This window comes from Stylophora pistillata, chromosome 14 (genome assembly GCF_964205215.1).
Source record: "Stylophora pistillata chromosome 14, jaStyPist1.2, whole genome shotgun sequence".
Classification (NCBI taxonomy): Eukaryota; Metazoa; Cnidaria; class Anthozoa; order Scleractinia; family Pocilloporidae; genus Stylophora; species Stylophora pistillata.
This window is the reverse complement of record NC_142532.1, coordinates 5,732,379-5,755,183: the sequence shown is the minus strand read 5'-3', so window position 1 is coordinate 5,755,183 and position 22,805 is coordinate 5,732,379. Positions and strand designations below refer to the sequence as shown.

The following is a 22,805-nucleotide window of genomic DNA, read 5'->3' as shown; positions in this document are numbered from 1 at the left end:
AAAAGTAACATGAAAAATTAAAGCCGAAAAAAGGAAAGACAAAAACTACTACAGATCATTTGCCGTGACCAGGATTCGAACCTGGGTTATTGCGGCCACAACGCAATGTACTAACCACTATACGATCACGGCTGCCACTGTTGCGCACAGTTACTTTAATTGTAGAAAATTATTATAGTATAAATTGTATGACACACACTTGTGCTCATAAATATTCATAGTATTCCCTATCATTCAAAGAAAAAAATCAGCGTTATTCGAAAGCACAAAAATAAAATGAAGAAATGAATTGAAAAAAGAAATTTTTTTTTGAAATAACATGGAGGATTTACTGGGGCAGACACCACACTCTCTCACCTTGGATGCCGCGATATATCTGCGTTATTCTTTCTTCAGACAAAACCTGTCCCCAAATGGCAATGAGATAATAATGAGCTTTAGCGAACAATCCTCCTTCAGAGCCCAATGACATACTGGAAGACGAAAATTCTGGTTCCCCGGCCACTTCACAACCTTCATCTCTGATAAATTTGTCGATTTTTCTTCCGTTTCTATAAACTGTGAGTGTTCTTGGCTGAGATGGTTGGTACGTGAAAGCCAAATGAGACCAGATTTTTTCAGGCATCGCTATTTCTTTCAGACAGTACTTAGCACTGCGTGGCACACGGATAATTAAGGATTTTTTCTGTCTTTCCTGGTAAACAACGAACTTGCCGCGGGATTTGAAAAAAGTCTGCCGTTCACCGCCGGCTTTGTACGAAGGCTTTAGTGACAACGATACGGTGAAACCAGAGTCGTCACAATGGGCCTCAGCAGATTTCGTCGCACATGTGTCCCCCTCGTGGTTCAATATTACCTCACCGTTGACACCATCTGTCACCAAGCCATCTCCAAAGGAACTCACCCCTCCCTTACTTTGCCCCCAGCCAGGGGTGCGGAGATCTTTGATATCGTCCATTGATTCCAGTAACCAAAAATGCGAAGAGTCCTCATAAAACTTTACTAAAACATAAAGATAAATTGAATATAAATTTCAGCAACGGTATTTAAGACATGATAAAGTTGATCGAGTGCGTTTCATGCGAGTGATACGATAATAATTTTCTTCCTGGATTTACCAGTGAGGAACAGTGGCAGCCGTGATCGTATAGTGGTAAGTACATTGCGTTGTGGCCGCAATAACCCAGGTTCGAATCCTGGTCACGGCACTTTTCGTTTTTATTTTATTTTATTAACACCCCACATGATATCAAACCTTCAAAATATTCCATCTAAAGTTCTTTATAGATGTGGGGTATAGTGTCTGGTTTGTTGTTTTTTCTCTCTAATCAACCCAGAACTCTTTTTTGGTAAAGTAGTTATTAATACTAAAAGTCAAAGGTCAAAGAAAATGGTGCGCGCGTGCGCTGTAATTCATAATCAAAAAGGAATGTCACAGCAGTTTGTTTTAGAAATTTTCCCAAAAACGTGTAATATTAATAATAATAATAATAATAATTTAATATATATATTGCGCAAATTAACATGTGGATATGATCAAATGCGCATCACAACACTTTTCGGGGGACTTTGGCCGGACTGCATCAGCAGTTTACAAACAATCGAAGGAAACTTATTTGAAGATGCCCCCTCCCCCCAATTCCCAGTAAACAGGCCAGACCACATCACAGTAATCTCGTGAGTGGGTTCTTTAACGTCCCCTGCCTAACAAAATTAACTAATAACTAGATCCAGGAGACGGGACCTACAGTTTATTCGTCCTTATCCGAGAAAACTAGAATGTCTATCCATTTCTTGATATTATAGAAAGGTAGCGCATTCTCCTCAGTTATTTTAAGACCTTGAGTGTTGGTCCGGCCGGGGCTCGAACCATCGACCTCGACCTCCCGCACAACAGATCAGCGCTCTAACCAATTGAGCTAACCGGGATAGAAAACCCCGAAGACAGAACAAAAAAAAAGGAACATGACAAATTGAAGCAAAAAAGAGAAAAAGAAAAGAAAAACTACAGCTCAAGTGCCGTGACCAGGATTTGATGTTATAATAATTTTCTTCCTGAAATCACCCGTGAGAAGCAGTGGCAGCCGTGATCGTATAGTGGTTAGTACATTGCGTTGTGGCCGCAATAACCCAGGTTCGAATCCTGGTCACGGCACTTCTTGTTCTTTTTATTTTATTAACACCCCACATGATATTAAACCTTCGAAATATTCCCTCAAAAGTTGTTTATAGTTGTAGGGTATAGTGTCTGGTTTGTTGTCTTTTTTAAAAAGAAAATTAAAAGCAGCATTGGGATAGAAGATAGAAAACACCGAAGACAGAACAAAAAAAAGTAACATGACAAATTAAAGCCAAAAAAAAAAAAGACAAAAACTACTACAGCTCAACTGCCGTGACCAGGATTCCATAAATGTGTAAATGAACCATAAGCCTTTTTACAACGAGAGGCACATTGCATAATAAAAAGTACCCGGATAACAACAGTGGTAATGTACTGGTATCGCAGAGTTCATTGGTTCAACTCCCGTACAAGACTTAATTTTTTCGGGCTTTATTTTCACCTATTCTTGAGTAGTGTTAGTCATAACCGCAATTATCACTCTCGTCTTTACCGATTGCAATTATTTTACATGCTTGTAAGCAACTTTTCTCGCCTCTGCAACATGCTTAAAAAGAAAAAAAAAAAAAAAAAGAAAACAAAAAGGAAAACAAAGCAATACTCGAAAATAAAATTGTGAATACATCAGATAGAACTTGATAATAATAATCTTTATTTAGCAATAATCTCCATAAAATCCTCTACAATACAAAATATCAACAGCGTAAAAAACGATCCAAAATAACTCACTTTCGGCTCACATCTACTCTTTTTTTTTTAATGTCAAAGTCTCGGGAAAACTATAAATAACGGAGTCAAATCTGATATACAAGGCTGCTAAAAATCATTAAACAATGTCAATGGCTCCATCGGCAGCTGCGATTTCAACGTCACAATTATCATAGTCAGACGCAGCGCGGCGCTTCACCCGCGAACCTCGAAGGCAAACTAAGGCCGACCGAAGGAGGATATAACTTAATCGACTCATTTTCCTCATATTATTTGTACTTACCGAGTTGACACAATGCAGGATTCTTGTTTCTGCATCTGCAAATGCCTGTTATCTCGTCACAATAATGGTAAAATGGACAATGGTTAGAGCACAGGGAAGCTGTAAAGAAATTATGAAAAATTGCGTAAATTAAATTAAAATTACTAGATAACCAATTAAACAAAGGTACCTCGTGAACATAAAATCATCTCACGTTCTCGACGAAAGGGGCAACATTTCTTTTATCTTGACGAATAAATTAATAGCTTAAAATTATCTATTCTTTTTACATACACGACGCTGTCGGTCGGCGTATGCAAGAAGTACGCAGGGCGCTTATTACGTGTCACACAAAAAGAAAGAAATTCCCTTTTACTGGACGACAAAGCGTGCAATGACTTTTCGAAGGTCAATTTGAAGTGTGAGTAGCCCCGGAAAACTTGTTGTTAGCTGGCACCCATAGAGAAAAACCGGGCCAAAAAATTGTAAATTGAGGCATTACTGAGCACAATGACAAAATCGTTAAATCCGGTTTGCTCCCAGATTCAATGTCGACTTCGGCGAAGGACTCTTGCATTCCCTATGTAATTATGTCATGATCAATCATTAGAAGTTTGAAATACGAAATAAAGGTCCATCAGAGAACATACCTCCCTGAGCTCTATATAGCACCTCCACATCGTTAACGTTAAAGCTCGACGCTCCGGCAAGCACAGTTTCCAGGTTGGATTTACTAGAGTCTTCCTCTTCTTTATAAGAAACGGAGTGTTGACTCGTCCCTCGCTTCACGTCGCCATCGATTCCTATTTGAAAATCAAACGGAGACTCCCCGAACGTCGGACCAGTGTACGGTGAGCTGTAGGTCGCCAAGGCTGATGATTCTTTGCTTATTTCTTTTTTGAAGAGGGTCCCATCAGATGTGTAATTTAATGAGAAGATGAACGCTTTGGCGTCCGCTCTGTAATTGGTGGATAAACCTGTGCACGGAGATTGGTATGTGAATTGACCTACAGCTGTGCATGTCCGACTTAAGTTGGCCTAAAAATGGCGTGAACACCACTGCACATGGATTTATGGGGAATAGCCTTTTACCGTTACGCTATTTTCATCTTTCTTTTCCTGCTGTTTGGTCTCAGAGTTTTTTATTTTTGGGGAAGTACAATTTTTCTTATAAATGGAATATTTTTTGTCAAATAGAACAGATGAGTTTTGCTATTTAATTTACTTAAAAAAGATACTCTTTCATCAACCTCGGGGAACTTATTCCAACAGACTCTACAGGGATGGTCCACCCAAATGGGTGCCATGTTAAGGGTAAAAAAATAGTAAAGAACACAGAGATTACTACCAATAGTAACCAATAATTACAGTAAAATAATTAAGAATAGTGGCTGATCAGGTCGAATTGTCGAGGGGTAGAGGCTTCTCAAGGGAAAATATTTAATGTGATTTCTATGAAGGTAAAAGGAGATCATCCTTAAGTTGTAATGGGTAATAAAGCTGTTAATAAGAAGATAGTTAAGAAAGGTGAAACAAGATCATAGATTGAAACACAAAGTGCTAATAGGATTGTGATACGTACAAGAAGACGGCTCCACAATCCTCAGCTCTCCCTCGACTTTACTTCTAAGGTTGCTCCAATGGAACATATTCCCCTGTCCACTTACACAATTGCGCGCTAACACTGTAATATCTTTTTCCTCCAACTCATGGTTCCACATGTTAAACTGAGTAATTCTGCCAGAAAAAAATCTAGATGAACCCTGGATCTGCTCCTTCCCGATAAAAAGAGTACCCGAAAGGGAAAAGGTGGATTTCTGCCACTTTTCTTCGGTTTGTTTTCCTCGGTTCACGCCGTCTGAGAATACAGTCCACGATTTTGAACTGCTGTGCCACACAACCGTGACATGATGCCAAGAACCATCGTTGATCACCTGGGAGATACTTCCATTGTTAGTGCTGCAGAAAAAATGAGATAGATGCAAATGAAACATAATCCTCGTGTGAAAAAAAAAACGGTTTAGCACGCTTGCGTAACGTAGAAACTGTGGGATATACTTGATGCATTCTGACGACGTCTTTAATGAGAGAAAAGAAAAAAAGCTTTTATCGACGTAAACGAGCAACTTAAATAATTGTCGTGTTTTATCCCGGTTTGCTAAAGAATATAAAGAAGCCAGAAATATTTCCTCTCTCTTTGGAGGGGATATTGGACCATAATTAGTCAAACTAAACATTTAGCTAGGTTTCCCTAGAAATGGGAACTGGTACCTATTTATACTCTCGGGTGTAGAAAGTCGCTGTTAGAGTGATGGCTCAAGCTCAAGGGCTACGACACAAGTTATGACCCTGTGGTTGCTCCATTTCGGACTTTCCCGTTTGTCCCGTCATAAAAAAAACAAACAAACAAACAAAGGAACAAACCAAATAAAAAACAATAAGGCCAGTTTCCTTTAATAGCCGTCTTTTGATATTGTTAGGTAACGCGCTACTCGTCTTTGTGAAGTTTTGAACTGAATAATCAGGTTATTTTGACTTACTTGCATTTATCCTTTGAACAGAGAGACAACCAGCCAGGGGGTTCCAGTCGTAATTGCAAGAAGCTGTCTATTTGACCAATGGAGAATACTATTAGAGTTGACTTAACTGAGGTTTTAAGCCACAAGGAGGCTGTAAAACTTGAGTTTGGAGTCAGTGTTGGTAAAACAGATTTGACAATGTCCGCGGAGTTTTTGCGCCAAAACTGGAGATCGTAACTGGAGTTGTCACCCACCTGGCCTGAAAAGACATAAATTATACACGTTTAGTTGCGATGACACCACAATAACAGAGTAGAAACGTTTGCAAAGCGAAAGTTTCTCGTCTCAATAGAAGTAACAGCATCACACCCATCCAAAACGGTGAAATGGTGGCTAAGTCTGGATCACAAAAGTGCATGCTCACGCCCTGGCCGGTCATTCAAATGTGTTCTTAGGTAAGACAATCTATTTCGTTAATGCCTCTCTTAATCAGGGGTGAAGAAATGCTGGGGGCTACCTGGGACAATCATCCCATTCAGGAAGAATAACAATGCACATAACCCCCTCCTAGAAATGCAAAACTAATGAGAGTAGTTCTGGCAGTTAGGGCACAGGCTAATCAACTCATGGTCTGCAGTCAGCCTGTGGTGATAAGGCCAGTGGGCTCATACGGCGTTTTTAGCTGCAGTAGCTTCGTTTGGCGCTTTTCTCTGTTTTAATTTTTAATGGTTCAAAGAAATGTTCCAAGAACTGCTATTTGAAAATAGAGCCAATAGAAAAAAATAATTGTTACAAAGAACCTTCACTCCAGTTTCGTTCAGTAAATCCCCCAAATACATTATTTTCTTTCCTGATTATGGTCAGGGTAGGACCTTTATCGTCACAGAGGTTGTGAAAGGTAGAAACGTTCCAGCCATTATCGAGGGCGCGATAACACGAAATCCAACGAGAAGAACCATAACCTTCTTCTTCCATCATTAAACCAAGATAATTATGGTAAATAGAGTCCATCGAAACTATAGAAGAGGTGATAACTACGAAAAATGAATACAGGAAACAATCAAGGTGTGAATAAAACGCAATAGCTTTCACTGGCCAGAATTTTATTTTCATGACAGGCCTATAGTTAGAATTTTATATAAGCTACCATGGGCTCCTGTGCAGATATTATTTTAGGGCTTCAGCAGTTTCGCTTTGGGGAAGGAGCTTTAGTCAGGATGGCTGATTCTCTCATGACAAAATATCCTGAATTTCCCATGGAACAGAACAAAGGAGGGAGCCAAGAATATTCTTACAAATGAGCAGAAATTCAGGCTGCGATGGGACTCGAACCCGCCTGAGCCTAAAGGATGCTAATCGGGTGCCACTATCACCTGAGCTATAGACCATATGTCGAGAGAAAGTCAGCTTTTAGTAGGTTCTTTCCCTAAACAGAATCTGACTAAATAAGAGAATAACGACAGCATTGCAGTGAAAATAGAGCAACAGATGACTCACCCACTCCTGAGCGATGAGAATTATGGGGCATAGCTGAGGAAGGCGAGAAGACACACGATTCTCTAGTAAACGCTATCTGATCTAAGGCTATATCTCCTAGGTAACCTGGACCACGAACTGCTTCAAAAACCACCTAAAGACGAAATATACCTACTTGTTGAAATATTCATATTCAGTTAGTCACGTTATACTCAAGGAAACTTGTGAGAATTCGAGACAAATTTTCCGACCTAAGGGGTGGTCGTGGGTCTGCAGAACTTTCTCGTATTCTCCCTAATTACCCCTCCCCCCCGTGTTTCAAGTAAGGCTACGTGGGGAAAGATAATTTGGCCACCTGAAAAAGTATCTAAAGCTGACGTTTCGAGCGTTTTAGCCCTTCGTCAAATCAAATAGTACACCGGAAAAGCCCTGTCAGTCATTTTCACGAGAGATTTCTCTAAAACGTATCAATTGTATGTACTTACCCTCCTCTAAACACCACTTTCGACCAGTGCGAGAGTGCACGTAGTATCTTAACTGTTTTCTAAAGAGGTAAATCTTAACTGCTTTCTAAACAGGTAAAAATTATGGCGAAATATGGAGCTCAGGCCTAATTGGATAGTGATTAACACTTCCGCGTTGTAAAAATCATTAAAATGTACCTGATATTGTGGGTGAATATCGTTGACTGGAATACTGGCCTTTCTCCATGTATTTTTCTGTTCTCCAAAGAGCCGCCAAAGTAGTTGTTCCTTACCCCTGATATCTGTCGCATAAACATTTAGCCTTCCCGTGTGCGTACCAGCCATATGATAGTGAAATTTCAGACAATTGTAAGAGTGAATACTGGAGGGAGTGGAGAACCTGGCTTTTTCTTTAGATTGCGCGGCATCAAAGTAGATATAGCGTCCTGTAGACGATAAATGAACAAAGAAACATGTTAAAACAAACTGATCGAAGTCGATTACATTGTATATCGATGGATCCTCAGGAAGAGATAATCCGTACCAAGCGAGTAACTGTTATTGTTTTCTGTTTCATTTTGTATTCAGTATACATTGCAGTGGCGGACCCAGGGGGAGGGTCCGGGGGGTCCGGAACCCCCCCCTATCAAACCTGACGCTTACAAATTTGAGACAGGATCGTATATCACTTTTAACTGGCTTATTTTTTTTAATGAATCCAAATAAACGGTAAGCGGCCAAGGAATTATAACGTGCAACCACGACTGGTGGGAGGGGATGTGGGGGAGAAGTAATTTGCCTCAAAGAGTCCAACAGTCCTTTCTGAACCAAAGTTTGGACCCCCCCCCCAATCAAGATTTCCTGGATCCGCCTCTGCATTGTATTATTTTGTGTCCCTTGTACTGTGCATGTGAAGATGTTTCTCCCTAGCTATCCTGGTCCTATGTTCCTCAGGGGACCGAAGGGCTTAAGTCAAGTAAGTCATCCTGGTCCTGATTGTTTAAAACAGAATGAAATAAACCCAGGGTCAGGATGTATGTTTGTATCAGTCTTGAGGCTTTACAGAAAATCTAAAAGTAAAATATAGCCCATTCCAAGCGTTCGGTCTATAAGACGAAGCGCAATCGTTAATGGTGCAATAGTTACGGAGGAGTAAAAAAACGGAAGCAGGTAAAGTAGGAAATTGTCTGAAACAACAACGAAAACAACAGCGACAACAAACAAGGAAGAAAATGGTAATGCAAGAAGAAATGATATGATAGTCTATTCCAAGCGTTCGGTCTATAAGACGAAGCGCAATCGTAAATGGTGCAATAATTACGGAGGAGTGAAAAAACGCAAGCAGGTAAAGTAGGAAATTGTCTGAAACAACAACGAAAACAACAGCAACAACAAACAAGGAAGAAAATGGTAATGCAAGAAGAAATGATATGATACCTCCTTTGGAAACATCGTCGCATGGTCCGGTACCCGACGTTTTAGTACATCCTTGAAGTAGTGTCCAGCCATTGGTACCATCTACTAGGGATTCCCAATCTCTGGAGTTATCGTCAAAGTCGAAATGAACTGAGAACAATAGATTTATGGTATCAAGACTAAATTTGAACAGCAAGAAAGCAGCTATTTAATTCAACATTTTAGTTGTTTTTTATTTTAATTTTTTTGAACATGGAACTAAAACTGATCATGACTTTTTCATTTCCATTCCCTGGCTCAAGGCAGTGTGCATGTTTTTACTTTAGTCCTTCGATTTGACTAGTCACTGTAATTTATTGATTTTTTTTAAGAAACTAGATCGAAAAAGCGCTCTTTCAAGGATGCGTGAGACCTTCCACCTGATGGAATATCAATCTGAAGGAAAACTTTAAGTTTTCTTTGAAAAAATACCTACACGAGCGCATTTGTCCTGAATTAGTCTTCCTAAAATTGGGCAGATAAGAGTTTTGACAAGAAAGAAAAAGATTCAATGTAAACTTTCGGATATGAACCTTCAGACTTGCGATTAATCTCCTCTTTGCTCATCGCTTTTCCCCAAACCGCGACATCATCGATGGAAATCGCTCTGCTCCACCCGCCTCCATTCTCCATTGAAGCAATTAGAAGCTTGAACGGTTCCTTAGCAGGGAAGAAGTTCCGTCGCACTGGAATCTTATCTGATGCTACCAAATTGCCGTTGACATAAAATTTTAGACCGTCTTGGAGTTTCCAGGTAATGGTGGCCTCAAACCATTGGTTCACGATCAATGGATGGCGAATTTCCCACCGATGGTTTTCTTTGGCAAAGAAAATGTGGTATCGACCACGTCGAACGGTGAAATTAAGACCATTCTTAGACCAGTAGATATCTTCAAAAGGAAATTGAAGCAAAAACAACATACGATAACCCATAGGTAGCAATCAACAGAATTACCATGCTAGTGAAGGTCAGTTACATAATTCAATAATCATATCTGTCGTCCAATCTCCCAGCATTTTTGTGATAGATATAATTCTTTCAAAGAACGTGAAGGGTCCTCAAAGCGGAGAACTCTGTCTAGCAACATGTTTGCTTTAGAGGCTGGAAGTCTCCACCACAGTCGCTTTTTCAGATTTACTTAAAAAAGAACCGGATTTTTACAGGATGACTCAAGCTGCACGCACGCTCTGATTTGATGATATTATATGAATTCGTAATGTGATTGGAGGAGTTGAAACGATAAGTTTTGGATACTATACATCATTATGTAAACTTTGTTCATCTGAATCGGAAATGGTTCATGAAAAGCATCAGTGCTCGAATAGTTCAACTTAAACTAAATGAACAAACATAACCCACGCTAGTATACGTCCACATGACAGTGGCCAATGAAATCGAAAGCAAAAAGGCTACCTTGATAATTATACATTGTCAAAGATATTCTTTTCTTGTTCCTTTGTTTGTGCTATATCTCTCAAAGAATGTACATAGAAAGCTTGAAACTTGCAAGGAATGACTTACTATTTGTTGAATCTCTTCTGCCATACAATTCCATCCGCAATCTGCAGGCAATATTGCACCGAGTGATATAGACTCGGAAAAACCTTCCATATATGGATGGAACTAACCAGTTTGTAACTGCCATGTGTTGATCTGAATTTGCATCAAATTTCTAAGGTAACACGAACAATAGAGGCATAGAAGAAATATTTCAGGCTATAAATGCACTTTATTAAACAGTTAGTATGCACGGATTGTACTTAAGTTGTTCTTAAAAAGGGAAATGTTACCTTGACTCCATTGATGTCTTCAAAATACTTCCAGTCATTTCCTTCAGAACTGTAAGCAAGTTGATATTTCGTCGGCCATTGAATGTTAGTTGGCCTTCCTTGGGTTGCAATACACGTTACTTCTGTTTCTTCCTTTAAATCGACCTTAGAAATAAGACTCATTACAATCAGCTCAACTATATACAATCCGGAAAAAACCACAGCACTCTTAAACTTCCAACTCATGAAGCTTTTAGGATTATAAAGGAATTTTATTTTACCTCCTTATCAACGACCTGTGAGAGAGGAAAGCGCATCGGAGTAAAATTATTCTTAGTCTTATTTCACGAAATTAAACTTCCTCCTCCAACCCCCCTCTTCCCTTTCCTTCTCCCCTAATCCCCCCCTTTCACAACAATTCAGCCTGCTGCCGACTTGAGAAGTTGGTCTGCATTTGTTTAGGAACACATATCAATAATAATTACCTGAAACCAGATTCCCTTGAACAAATGGACTGGATGCTTATAAGGTCCCCAAGAATGTGCGCCTTCCTTGTCATGGTTTAGCCGACCTATGTTTGGCCAAAAGTATCCTTGCTTGTATTCATCAGAAACTTCGGTTGAGGATGCTGTTAGTTTCTCATCTGGAACCACCGTCCGATTTTCAATTCCATGAGGCTGAGAACAACCTTAAAGAGTAGACGAGACAAGAAGAATTGACTTAAACGTTAAGCTGACTGAAAGCAATCTTAAAGAGAGTGCGAGACGAGAAGAGTTGTCTATACTACCCCTAAGTGATCACCAAAAGTAAAATATTTTTTATTTAACGATAATTTCATTTTCGACCTATTACTTGATAATAACAATTTAAGTTTTTCTCAACACTAAATTAAATTTAGTACTTCACTTCACGTGCACCTCCGCCAATGTAATCTATTGCATAACTTGCAAAAAGATTTACATCGGCGAAACAGGCAAAAGACGAGGTGACCGATTCCGAGAACACCTTCGCGAGGTGGAGAGGAATGACAAGGACACATCGAAAACAGTCGCTAGACATTTTAATTTACCTAACCATTCTAAGCAACACATGGCAATCTGCGGTCTTTCCTTACACTTAGGCAGCACGGAAAGCCGGAAAACTCTTGAACAAAAGCTCATCTTTCAAAAAGGCAGTCTAAATCCCATAGGTATCAACGAACGCTTTTCATTCCACCATTCCACCATTCGTGTTCTTCTCTTTGCCATGTTCCCACCAATAACGTAGCTCCTTTTTCTGCCTTTAAAAGCACACACAACCCACAATTCCCCTATTCGCTCCGACGAAGGGCTAACGCTCGAAACGTCAGCGTTTATAATCGTAACGGTGGCCAATTTACCATCTCAACTTCGTTGATGTATTCACATTATTTCGTTACCCCCACCGACGCAGCCCCAAACAGTTTCTTTAGAAACTATCAGCTTTTATAAATTTAGTACAGACAACTAGGTTAGCTAGTTTAGTTAGTTAGTCAGTCTTAACTACAGATCTACCTTAAACTAGCTATGACTATTTGTTAATCAACCAATGTAATGTTATTGACAATATGAAAATTGAATAAAAGTGTAAATATATGCGAAAAAGTTAAATGTTTTCTTTTCCCATTATTTATATCTAATACACGAACCTGCATCATAGAAATATAGTTCCATCTTTATACACTGTACTCGTGTTTCAGTTAGAAGGAATCGGACCTTGACGGCTTGAAAAGGTGGAATGAACGCTTCCTTCTTAACAAAACCAGCTGATGGAAAATTGAAGCGAAGAACCTTAAACAAAATAAATTACATGTGTGATATGGTTAAAGAAGTAATCAATTAATCTTTCAATCTGTTTACAGACTGCTAGGTCTGATTCTTTAAACAAAGCTCAGTAGACGTTGTTCAACAAAACTGCATCATAAACAATCCTCAATTTAACTGAATCTAAAGTATCAGAACATTTGAAGGAAATTAATTTGGTAAAATCAACCCCCTCATCGAGAGAGTCTGAGGCCGCCTGATTGCGTAAAGCCATGGTTTGGGTTAGAACTCATGTAGATAACTGGCCTCCTATTGGTCAAAGGTGATATTGGAAGAACGCGTGAACAACCAATCAAAACAAAGGAAAAAGTCACAACGAACCAAGAAGAAGTCAAAGTAAATACAGTGAGCTAGTCGGTTTTAGATTTTATTCTAATTGGTTGAGTAGCTACCTGGAGTTTTCTGGACGATCATAGAACCGGGTAAAGCACAACTAAATCAATCCTGGAACAATTTCAAAGTTCTGTTGTAGCTATTTTAATATGATTCAGATTTCAGAGCTTGAAGATTACTGAGATCTTTTTGTACCCAAATAGTTACCTTAAAGCTGAAAGAGAGAAACCATCGTGAATGAAAACAACGATAGCTAGAAACATTATAAAAAGAAACAAAAAAACAACAACAACTAGAATATGAAAAAACAGCAACAAGAGCAAAATTATTGCGTTACTAGGAGCCGTAAGCCAGGCAAAACCAAAACACGAGAGCCTGCTCGTGGGCTCAACAGACAACGGTAACAGATCTTAGAAGCGGCGATCTGGTAACCAGCTTTTGTTAAAACCCCTGCAACAAAAGCAACAAGCAAACCTTCAGCATTTCTTTCCCATCAATCTCCTTGCTATAATATTTCCATTTGATTCCATCCCTAGTCTTTTCGTATTGAACTTTCAATTCCGTTACGTCCACGCCTCCACCAATCGATTGCAGTGCCATGTGCGTCAAAGTGTACTGTTTACCTAAGAACACCTGCAGCCATTCATTAGGGCCGGCTGAACACCACGCCTTTGAGTCACGTTGTTCGTTTAGGCGAGCAAGATGAGGACCACTGCTACTATTGAGTTGTGACGAGTTACTCAGGTAGTTGTCGGGTAATATTTGATTCTCTAGACCTAGTGGCGTAGATGGAACTAAAGGTAGAAAAATACATGATGCATTAGTTTACCCTAGGTCGCTCCATGAGTCACTTGGTCAAGCTTTTCTCGAGTCGCAAATATTTACGAAAATATTTACGCAAATATTTACGAAATATTTACTTCCTTTAGCGATAGTTGTGCAGTGCACATGAGGAGCCACTCGGCTATAGTTGTGGAGTATTATTTGATTTTATTAACGAACTGGCTTAGGTCGAACTAAAGAAAAAATGGTGGATACTACTGCGACTTCTCTAAAGGCTCAAGTCACCCAAACTCGCATCAAGTCCCTTGAGTTTTTGTTTGATTGTCGACTTGATATCCCGTATGAAAGTTGAAATAATTTATATTTTATTTTATTGGCTATTAGATAAAAACCAACAAAGGTTTAAATCACTTGATTTTACTGGAACTCTCTTGGACGAGGTCTCAGATTGTTCCTCGAGTTTCCTCAATGCCCAAGCTGATCTTACAATACCTTTTCAGCCCTAACTCACCATGGTAATAAAAAACTTCCACTTGGTCTGGATAAAAATGCTGAGAGCCCGCTAAGTAAAACCAAGCTTCATAGGAAGACAATGAAACACTCATCAGATCAAAAGAAGCCCCCAGTCTGCTGTATCCCATGATTCGGCCATGCTTATCTTCGAAGAGCTCAAGATCCCTTTCTCCAAAGCTTGGACCAAGGTGTGGGTTTGTTCTTCCGGACGCCTTGCCCTGTTGGATCGGCAGGATTCGAGGGGCCAGGTCAAACGGGTTTGATAGACTGAACAGGAATCCTTCGATCTGATGTCCAATGTTTGATGGTTTTCCTAAGAACAGGATGACAACACAATCAAATAAAGTATAAGCTATTTTCATCCGGTCTCTTTTTTGCTATATCACTTTGTCATGCTTTGTTCATATTTATCATTTTAACATCACAAATAGTTATATCGTTTTGAATCTGTCGGCAATATATCCTTTACACTGAAACCGTCGAACAATTAAAGAATGCCTACCTCCCCAACTATTCTCAACAAAGCCTCCAAACACATATTCTCGGACACGTACGATAGTTAATGTTGGTCCCTTATAATCGCACTTTGTATGAAATTCTGCAGTGCTCCAGGATGACTGGTCAGCGAAGTAACAACGTTTCCACGTTGCATGGTCACGAATGAAATCAGGAAATGCTGTGTGGAGCACCTCAAGAGATTTGAAGTCATTCCTAAGTATCTCTGAGGCTAAGACTGAAAGAGATCAGAGAGAAAAAACATTACGATGTTAAAGAAAGCCCCCTTTCAACCATATAAATGAATTCCGAAAAGAGACTTGATGTTGCTCCAGCTACCGTTAGTAGACATCTCCAGGTAGCAGAAAATGTCTCTTATAACAAGGGCTGGCTTCTTGGGAAAATGAAGAAATACAAATTAAAGTTCGAAGGAGAAGTTTGATACAAAAAAATCAACTTTGTGTGTCGTAAGCAATTTAGGATAAGGTTTGGTTTGTTTTTTTTTTTTTTTTCTACATGGCTTTGTTATAAGTCTAAAAAAGGGGCAACCTTAATGGATTTACGGATTTTTTCGCTCTGGCGAAGGGCTAACGCTGGAAACTTCACATATGGAATCTTTTCGGTGGTCCTTTGTTTAAACCAAATTCACCTGGGTTTACATACCTAACATTCATTGTTTCTACTGTAAATATTTTTGCCCCTTTTTGGTCATTATCATCAGTCACTAGTTTTCAAATGGCAATTAGATCCTTATTTCATGAGGATTAAAGGGAGTTCTGACTGATTAGAATCATTTACATTTGTAAAGGAATTTGGATGTACCTTCTAAGATGCACGTGTGACATTCAACTTGACATGGCATAAAACAGTACCACCTTAACCTACCTGTCTGCCCGGCTGAAAATGAAACCGTGAATCCATTTTCACCACTGAGTTCTGAGCTCAAATTCTCCGCCAGGAACTTTCCTTGATCTTCGATAACAAGATATTTTTGGCCAGGTGAAATTTTCCCTCCAGTTAATTCGGCGCGGTGATTTTTGTTCCCGTCAAAGCTTTCCAAAGAATTTGATTGATTAAAGTTCCAGTAATACATCTCTAAAACAGACGAAAAAAGGGAAAAGGTTGGAATAAATAATATTAATGAGAAACATCTGATGGTGTTCTTTAACATATTTTCGAAATATCCACGAATTCTAAGGTCCACCTTATTGGGAAGGGTAGTCCTGAACAGAAATCCGATAATCTGAACAAAAGCCATCCTCAGTTGCAAATGACCCAGGAGTCCAATGCTTTCACAGGGATTTTGGGGAAGGAGGCACGGGGTAGTGTAGACTTCACAGGGGTGAGGTGCATTGAAACAAAAAATCTTACTATAATAAGCGTCTGCGTTGTTCCTTTCTTAATAACAAACGCTTTTTAAGCCATACAAAGTTAAACAAAGTAGGCTTAAAGCAAATAAGAGCTCAACACATTGTATTTTTCTCATTTAGGGCAGAAAAAAGAAAAGGATATTTGACCTGTAATATTTGCTTCGTTAGTGGCACGTGTTAATAAACCTCATTGATACCTTTTGCTCTGCACGCAGAAGAGGGAACTACCTGTACATTTCCCACCGACATGGCTGCGAAAAGACTCCATTGTAAAACGTTGCCAGCTTCAGCGCCGCAAGAGTGCGCGAGATTTTCGATGCTAACAGTCGACAGAACCTTATCCCACAAATTCATGTATGTGATCTCCAATCCTAGCAGAGGCGGTTCCACTACATGAGTACTTCCAATGACAACTTTTCCACCGCCAGTGAACTTTGTCCCGTTACCAATGCCAAGGAAGGGCGTTTGAGTATCGTCTATATAAATTGCACCTCGTCCATCTACGTTAGTCCACGATGTGCAAACATGACGCCAGCTTCCATCCAAAGAAGGATATTTGACTTGTTTATTAAATCCACGGGTGCTGCAAAAGTACCGATATTTTATATCACTATATTGACGAAATAACACGTTTAATACTGTTTCGTAAACATGATTTCTTCAACGAAATATATCTATCCTCACATGTCCAGTCAAGAAGGTTTTCAATTATAACGATCGCCTTACTATGATTTTGATAAGCAATTAATCACTCTTTTCGCCCTCCTTTTTGTAATTGAAATCCTTTCTACGTGTTTCCGTAACAGTGTGCTGGCATCTATTTACACTCCTAGTACAGGGTAGGCATCATAATATGAATTAATCTCACATTGCCTGTAGGTGGACTCCTGTTACATCGAAACCCGATCCCCAACTAATTCGAACCCCTTTTTGTCTAGGAGATGAATGAGCATGCTCCCCACCTCAAGTACTTCTTGATTATCTAACCTCTACTTGTTACTTTTTTTTTACCTTGGCCAAATTGACAAAATAATCTTATATTCCTTGCCATAGGGTTTTAATCCCATACTAAAGTTTCCATCCTGTACTACATATCGCAGCAGATTCATTTGTCTTGGAACAGTTGGAGGTCGCACTTTTAACCAGAGACATGAAGTAAAGGATTGGAACTCTGTTAAAATGACTGGAAAGGTGACGATGCTTAAAGTTCTCTTCCTTTCTGGGAACTTCAGAGTGTAGTCTTCAAAATGATCTGGAGAGAAATAATGGACTTCCAGGCAAATGCATAATGGCAGCTGCGGCCGGACATTTCTTGAAATTAATAAATATAAAAACTTACTTATTGCATACGCTAACGAGAATGCCTTACTGATATCGATGATATCTAGTTTGTGCTAAAATCAGGATACCCTAAGAATTTGGTAAAAAAAATGACATAAATTATAGGTTGAGGGAGGAGTTCTGTCGAGTTCCTTCAAGTGATTAGGAATTTAACAATCAGCCAGGAAGAGGTTGAGAGTTAATTTCACAATGGAAAAGTACTTTACCTTCTGTCCTTCTTATTTTCATTGTGCTCTTCTTGATTTTGCCTTTATGGGCACCAGCAACTGGAAAATCACTCCACATCATAGAACCAGTGTCGTGACCATACTCAGAATTTAACAAAGCCTCGCCACAAGAAGGAGTGAACCACCAACCCGAAGATGAAGTGGCGGCTCCGCATTTAGTCACAGAAAAGTTAAAAGTATCATGCAATACTAGTTTATCAGGAATGTTCCCTGAAAAACCGCCAACAGATAGCTGATACCAAAGATCCTCACCAGCTACGTGAAAATGGCTGTAGTAGGCAAAACCTTTTGTTCCATCAAACGCTGTCAATTCGATCAAAATTTCAGTTTTCTGAGTGGTCAAGCTATGAATTCTTTCGTTACCCAGCCACATCTCTAATTGGACACCCATTACTCCAAAACCTGCTTTGTATTCATCCCATGTTCTATTGAAGCTCACCGACCCGTTTATTCTTTGTTGAATGACTGTCCAGCCACCACCTTGCGTTTCCTGGTCACAGAAAACTTCGAATTCTTCGTGGTTGTTTAAAGGGCTTATCGTGTACTTAGCACTGGTCTTACATCCCGATAACAGCACTTCTCGACAATCAGCTGTGAATAAAATAATAAGGAAAAAATCAAGCGCCCTGATCTACCTTCTGACTGACTGATAGGCGAACTGAGAGACCAACAGAGAGACTATCGGACTGATTAGCGGACTGGATAAAGATTGCTTGCGTATTGACAGCTTAATTATCAATTGATTGATTAATTCACTCATTTTGGCTAGTCAGTCGGTCATTCAGTTAGTCAATGTGTCGTTTAGTCAGTTTGTCAGTCTAGCGGTCGGTTTCTCAAGCCGCAAGTCGGCCAGTCGATCAGTCAGTCAGTCATTCAATAGGTATGTGGTATACACACATAGACATATTTGGAGTCTCGTATTTGAAATTTTTGCTATTTTTAATAATTTTACATTGAATAGCTTTAAGGGCCAGATATGCATAGCTGGATAAATCTGCAGACTTCATCAAATTAAAACATTTACTTAAACAAGGGCAGTGTTTCTCCTCTTTTTAAATGTAACGATTGAAAAGAAAGAACGAGAGGGTCTATTGAAAAAGAAAAACATTATTTTGGCCCTAATGCGTAAATTAAAGGCGAGCTGAAGCCTAAAATTGGTATATTGTTTGCATTCATTTCTAGTTAGCCTTAGAAAAACAACTGTTACTATTTCATTTTCGTAGTTAATCCCCATTACAGGTCACGCAACTTCGATAACTCCATAACCAAACCAAATTTCTGTAGGAAGAGTACGGGTTTATTATCTTTCTTCCCCACAAGTGACGTAAGAGCGAGCTAAAATGACCGCTGACATCACTTTTCTGAGCCGCCGTACTACGAGGCTAAAATACCACTTTAAACTATTTTTCCGAGGCGAAGTTGGGCCCAAAGACTGAAAAAAACCCTCAAACATTGCTATTTGAACTATAAGCTGCAATTTGAAAATGGTTAATTTTTAGGGTTCATTTCCCCTTTAAGAGAAGCCGCCAGAATATTTCGAGAATCGAAAATCAGTGAGGAAAACTCGAATTTTTTTTATTTTACCAAAACATCCCTTTCTGTGAACTAGCTTTGGAAAAAATATTTTAAAGTTTCAGCGATTTTTTTCTCCGGCTGAAATTTAAAAAAGTTTGAAAATTCGCCAAAATAGCCGTTTTCGCCTCGCCTAAACAGTCAAATCGTCACGCAATTTTAGAAAGATGTTGGTAGCGCTAAACAAATCCATTCAACATCAAACTTTGCACAGTAATTGCAATATAACTGCACAATAAAAGCATATGAAAAGTTTCTTGTAATTCTCTTTGGTATGGGTTTTATCGCCGTTTTTATAAAGGTGTATTTTGCACGTCTTTTTGGGAGACAAAATGAAGGCTAACTTTGACTGGTTTAAACGACACCTGGTACCTAAAATTTCGACATTAAAACCATATCAGACGAGAGCTCATTTATCAAACTGTACACCTTGAAAGTTTGGCCGTTGGAAATTAAGTCTTGTCTTGGTAGTTAAATAAAACGTGATGCCACCCAAACGCCATGTAAGCGTGCAGAATTCGATGTTCATTTCAAGGTATATATAGAGTCAGTTTGTCCAAAATACACAGAAAAAATTAAATGACCATTAAACGGTGTCAGCATCGGTATGTTTCTTCTGTGAAGCTGTGAATGCAAAGCAAAGTAGTTTTTAATCTTTCTTAATTACGTTTTAAGTGCCGGCGTGTCTCTTAACACATGTTAATACGGCTGATGGAATTTACAAACTTCAGAACATTTCGAAAACAATCACAGTGTTGGCTAAAACGTCGCTACTTATACATAAATTAATGATGTGTTGACTTGCTTCTTATCAAATATATATATATACACAAAAATCTCCTTGCTTAAATTAAGAAAAAGAAAGCTATTTGGATCATTCACAGCATTAGACAACGTGTGCAATTTATCAAGTTTATTGACCTGTACGTGACCTAAGTCGTGACGCTTAACATGTTCAGGTAAACAAAGAATCGCCTCAAATTCTTTTATTTCTGCTTTAATAATCTTGCATGAAAGAACAATATAAAAATCCGTCGAGGAAACTATCATCACACTTTTACAAGAACTTTCCGAGAATTATTTGTGTGAAAATCTATCGTCACGAGTAAATGGCCTTCTTGAACGGCAGGGATTCACTCACGAAATCCAGTTGTGCAGTCAAGGAAGTTCTGAAGTTGTGGCTATCATGCAGGATGTTCTGAAGACCCTAAAACTGAACACGGGAAAGTAACGAAGGCATATTTCAGGCAAGATAACGCCGGTTTCTATCATTCATCATGCGCGATCCTTGCGTGTCCAGCCATTGCAGAATTTACTGGTGTCTAGGTTATAGAAATTGATATTTCTGACCCGCAGGCCTAGGGAGGAAAAGGTGCCGCAGGCAGACTTGCGGCAAAATGTAAAGGCCACGTAAGGGTCTACATAAACGAAGGCAACGACCGGAAGTCAGTTCCAAGAAGCTCTTCTTTCCCACGGAGGCATCGATGGAGTGAGAGTAGTTGCAATTGACAGCATGGAGGATTTCGTCATTGATGAGGCAAGGAAGATTCCCGGTAACAGCAAGCTCACCAATTTTAAGTCAACCCCGAAAGCATATAGACATTATAGCTTAGCGTGCCCATGGAATCGGGAGTGGGAAAGATATCAGATTAGACAAGCAATCTTCCGGTAAGTGCTAGTGAGCTACATACAGTCTTGGCAAGTAGCATATTTTTGATATGTTGCAATCTCCTTTGCCACCTGTCCGCGCGCAAGTCCCCAGTCCATACTCGACCACGCCCGTGTTCGTGGGTGTGTCCACCCGACCGTCTGACAGTGCATCCATCGAGTTTTCTTTCTCTTGTCGTGCATGTGTTTGTTAATTGATCGCTTCCTTCCCGCTTACAGTTCCTCCTTTTTTTTCTTGTCGGTCAGATCCGTTAGCCAGTCTCACTTTAGTTAATTTACAATTGACAGCAATATCTTTTACATGCATGGTCTTTGTCGTACCGAATTTTCTTTGCAAAATCGCATATAAAAAAAAATACCACAATTTAACAATGTCTTCTTTACGGAATCTTTTGATAACCACAAAATCATTCTATTTTCAGAGCGTAGTTATCGCTGGATGGGGTCAACATTTTCCACAGGTGGTTTTAAATCGTTCGGCAAAGAGCAACCCACGCAGACGGAGTCGGAGATTACAGAGAAACCTGAAGTATCTAAGACGCATGAAGAGATTACTGGTGATGAAACAGCAGCATTTGCCTGCCCTCAAGACGGGTGCGTGAGAGTTTTTCAAAGGCATTCTGCCTTAGAGAAACACCTGTCCTCAGAAAAATTCACAAAGTCTTTAGAGGAGAGATCTTTGCTAGACCTGGCCAAGATCGCATATAAATCTGCATTGGAAGAAGATGTGGGAACGATACCAACTCTGCAACCAGTTCCAGGAAGTGAACGTCGAACAGATTGCTGTAATAAGGAAGACTGGGCTCTTAAGTCAACTAAGAAGGCCTGCAGGCTTAGTGAGAAGCAAAAGGCATACCTTGATGCCAAATTCAATATTGGCCAAACGTCAGGTGGAAAATTAGATGGGGAAGTAGATGCAAGAAAGATGAGACGTGCCCAAGGACCTGACGGTGCTCGAATTTTCAACGTTGCCGAGTCCTGAACCCACAGCAGATCTCTTCCTACTTCTTCCGCCTTGCTGCCAAGATTCGGAAACAACTACCGGATCGATGATTGCGATGTTCAGGCCAGCGAAGAGGAAATCAACTTCACGATGGCAAGGAATTTGGCCCTAGAAACCATCTCTCTTCAGCACCCAATAGTGTTCGATTAGTTCGATATCTGTACCATAGTGAAGGACGACACGTTGAAGAAGCACCATACCTTGCCTTGCTTGGTGAAGCTGTTTCCCGTGCACATGCCAGATCTGCCAATAACCGATCTTAATCAGTTCTGATCAGTTATCTGGTTTGCTTGTTTTTAATACCTAGGGCTGTAATGGCTGCACAGATCACGGCCTAATCGATAATATTTGTAGTTACGGCGCCTCACCTTCGTTTACAAATTCACGCTTTTTGTACATTGTTTTCTGTTTTCAGTTGTTTCGTGTATATTTCTTATTTTATTAGGTTCCCCAGTCATTTTGGTCACGTCTTAATTCATATTTTCGTGTTCATTTTTTATGCATTGTTTCTATTGTTTGGTATAGCTTCTTCTGCCGTAGTTTTCTTGTCGCCGTTGTCATTATGTATTAGTCGTCGTAGTTGCCACATAATCTTGTAAGTTTTGTTATTTTGTCTGTTATTTTGCCTGTTTTATTTGTATTTCGTTTTGCTTTCCTGTTCTGTACGCTAGTAAAGGTGCGAATTTCTTTGATTTGTGGATTTCGACTACAATATTTTATTTAGATAAGTAAATTTTAATCAGCGATTTTGGCATTTTACGTGGCTTGGGAGTTTCTGTTTTGGTTATTCTGAGTTAATTAGGACAAGAGGGTAATTGAACAAAAAACAAAAAACATAAAATATACGCACGAGATAAGATTTAAAAAGACACGCAGCCAATGGAGA

General features: G+C 39.5%; 2 protein-coding genes and 3 non-coding genes across 5 annotated transcripts in view; 3 read left to right on the top strand and 2 right to left on the bottom strand.

Annotated features, from left to right (window-relative positions):
• Positions 1 to 22,805, bottom strand: part of LOC111339539 (uncharacterized) — a 39,800-nt gene that overhangs the window by 7,637 nt on the left and 9,358 nt on the right. The window contains exons 8-28 of the mRNA XM_088744239.1: positions 17,656 to 18,267; positions 17,120 to 17,360; positions 16,306 to 16,691; positions 15,624 to 15,833; positions 14,746 to 14,976; positions 14,242 to 14,556; positions 13,422 to 13,741; positions 12,440 to 12,581; positions 11,259 to 11,461; positions 10,795 to 10,938; positions 10,526 to 10,676; positions 9,537 to 9,893; positions 8,986 to 9,114; positions 7,747 to 7,994; positions 7,106 to 7,238; positions 6,409 to 6,642; positions 5,630 to 5,867; positions 4,672 to 5,048; positions 3,740 to 4,066; positions 3,111 to 3,209; positions 358 to 1,002 (exon numbers count right to left, since the gene is read on the bottom strand). Coding sequence (XP_088600365.1) covers positions 358 to 1,002; positions 3,111 to 3,209; positions 3,740 to 4,066; positions 4,672 to 5,048; positions 5,630 to 5,867; positions 6,409 to 6,642; positions 7,106 to 7,238; positions 7,747 to 7,994; positions 8,986 to 9,114; positions 9,537 to 9,893; positions 10,526 to 10,676; positions 10,795 to 10,938; positions 11,259 to 11,461; positions 12,440 to 12,581; positions 13,422 to 13,741; positions 14,242 to 14,556; positions 14,746 to 14,976; positions 15,624 to 15,833; positions 16,306 to 16,691; positions 17,120 to 17,360; positions 17,656 to 18,267 — 5,742 coding nt within the window. The remainder of the gene's footprint in view (positions 1 to 357; positions 1,003 to 3,110; positions 3,210 to 3,739; positions 4,067 to 4,671; positions 5,049 to 5,629; positions 5,868 to 6,408; positions 6,643 to 7,105; positions 7,239 to 7,746; positions 7,995 to 8,985; positions 9,115 to 9,536; positions 9,894 to 10,525; positions 10,677 to 10,794; positions 10,939 to 11,258; positions 11,462 to 12,439; positions 12,582 to 13,421; positions 13,742 to 14,241; positions 14,557 to 14,745; positions 14,977 to 15,623; positions 15,834 to 16,305; positions 16,692 to 17,119; positions 17,361 to 17,655; positions 18,268 to 22,805) is intronic.
• Trnah-gug (transfer RNA histidin (anticodon GUG)) lies at positions 61 to 132 on the bottom strand. The gene has a single exon. It is a non-coding gene; the product is annotated as a tRNA-His (tRNA).
• On the top strand, positions 1,137 to 1,208 carry Trnah-gug (transfer RNA histidin (anticodon GUG)). The gene has a single exon. It is a non-coding gene; the product is annotated as a tRNA-His (tRNA).
• On the top strand, positions 2,084 to 2,155 carry Trnah-gug (transfer RNA histidin (anticodon GUG)). The gene has a single exon. It is a non-coding gene; the product is annotated as a tRNA-His (tRNA).
• Positions 20,417 to 22,619, top strand: LOC148716233 (uncharacterized). The gene is made up of 2 exons (XM_088745557.1): positions 20,417 to 20,916; positions 21,339 to 22,619. Exon 2 carries the CDS (start codon positions 21,356 to 21,358, stop codon positions 21,896 to 21,898), a length of 543 nt encoding a protein of 180 aa, XP_088601683.1. The 5' UTR covers positions 20,417 to 20,916; positions 21,339 to 21,355; the 3' UTR covers positions 21,899 to 22,619.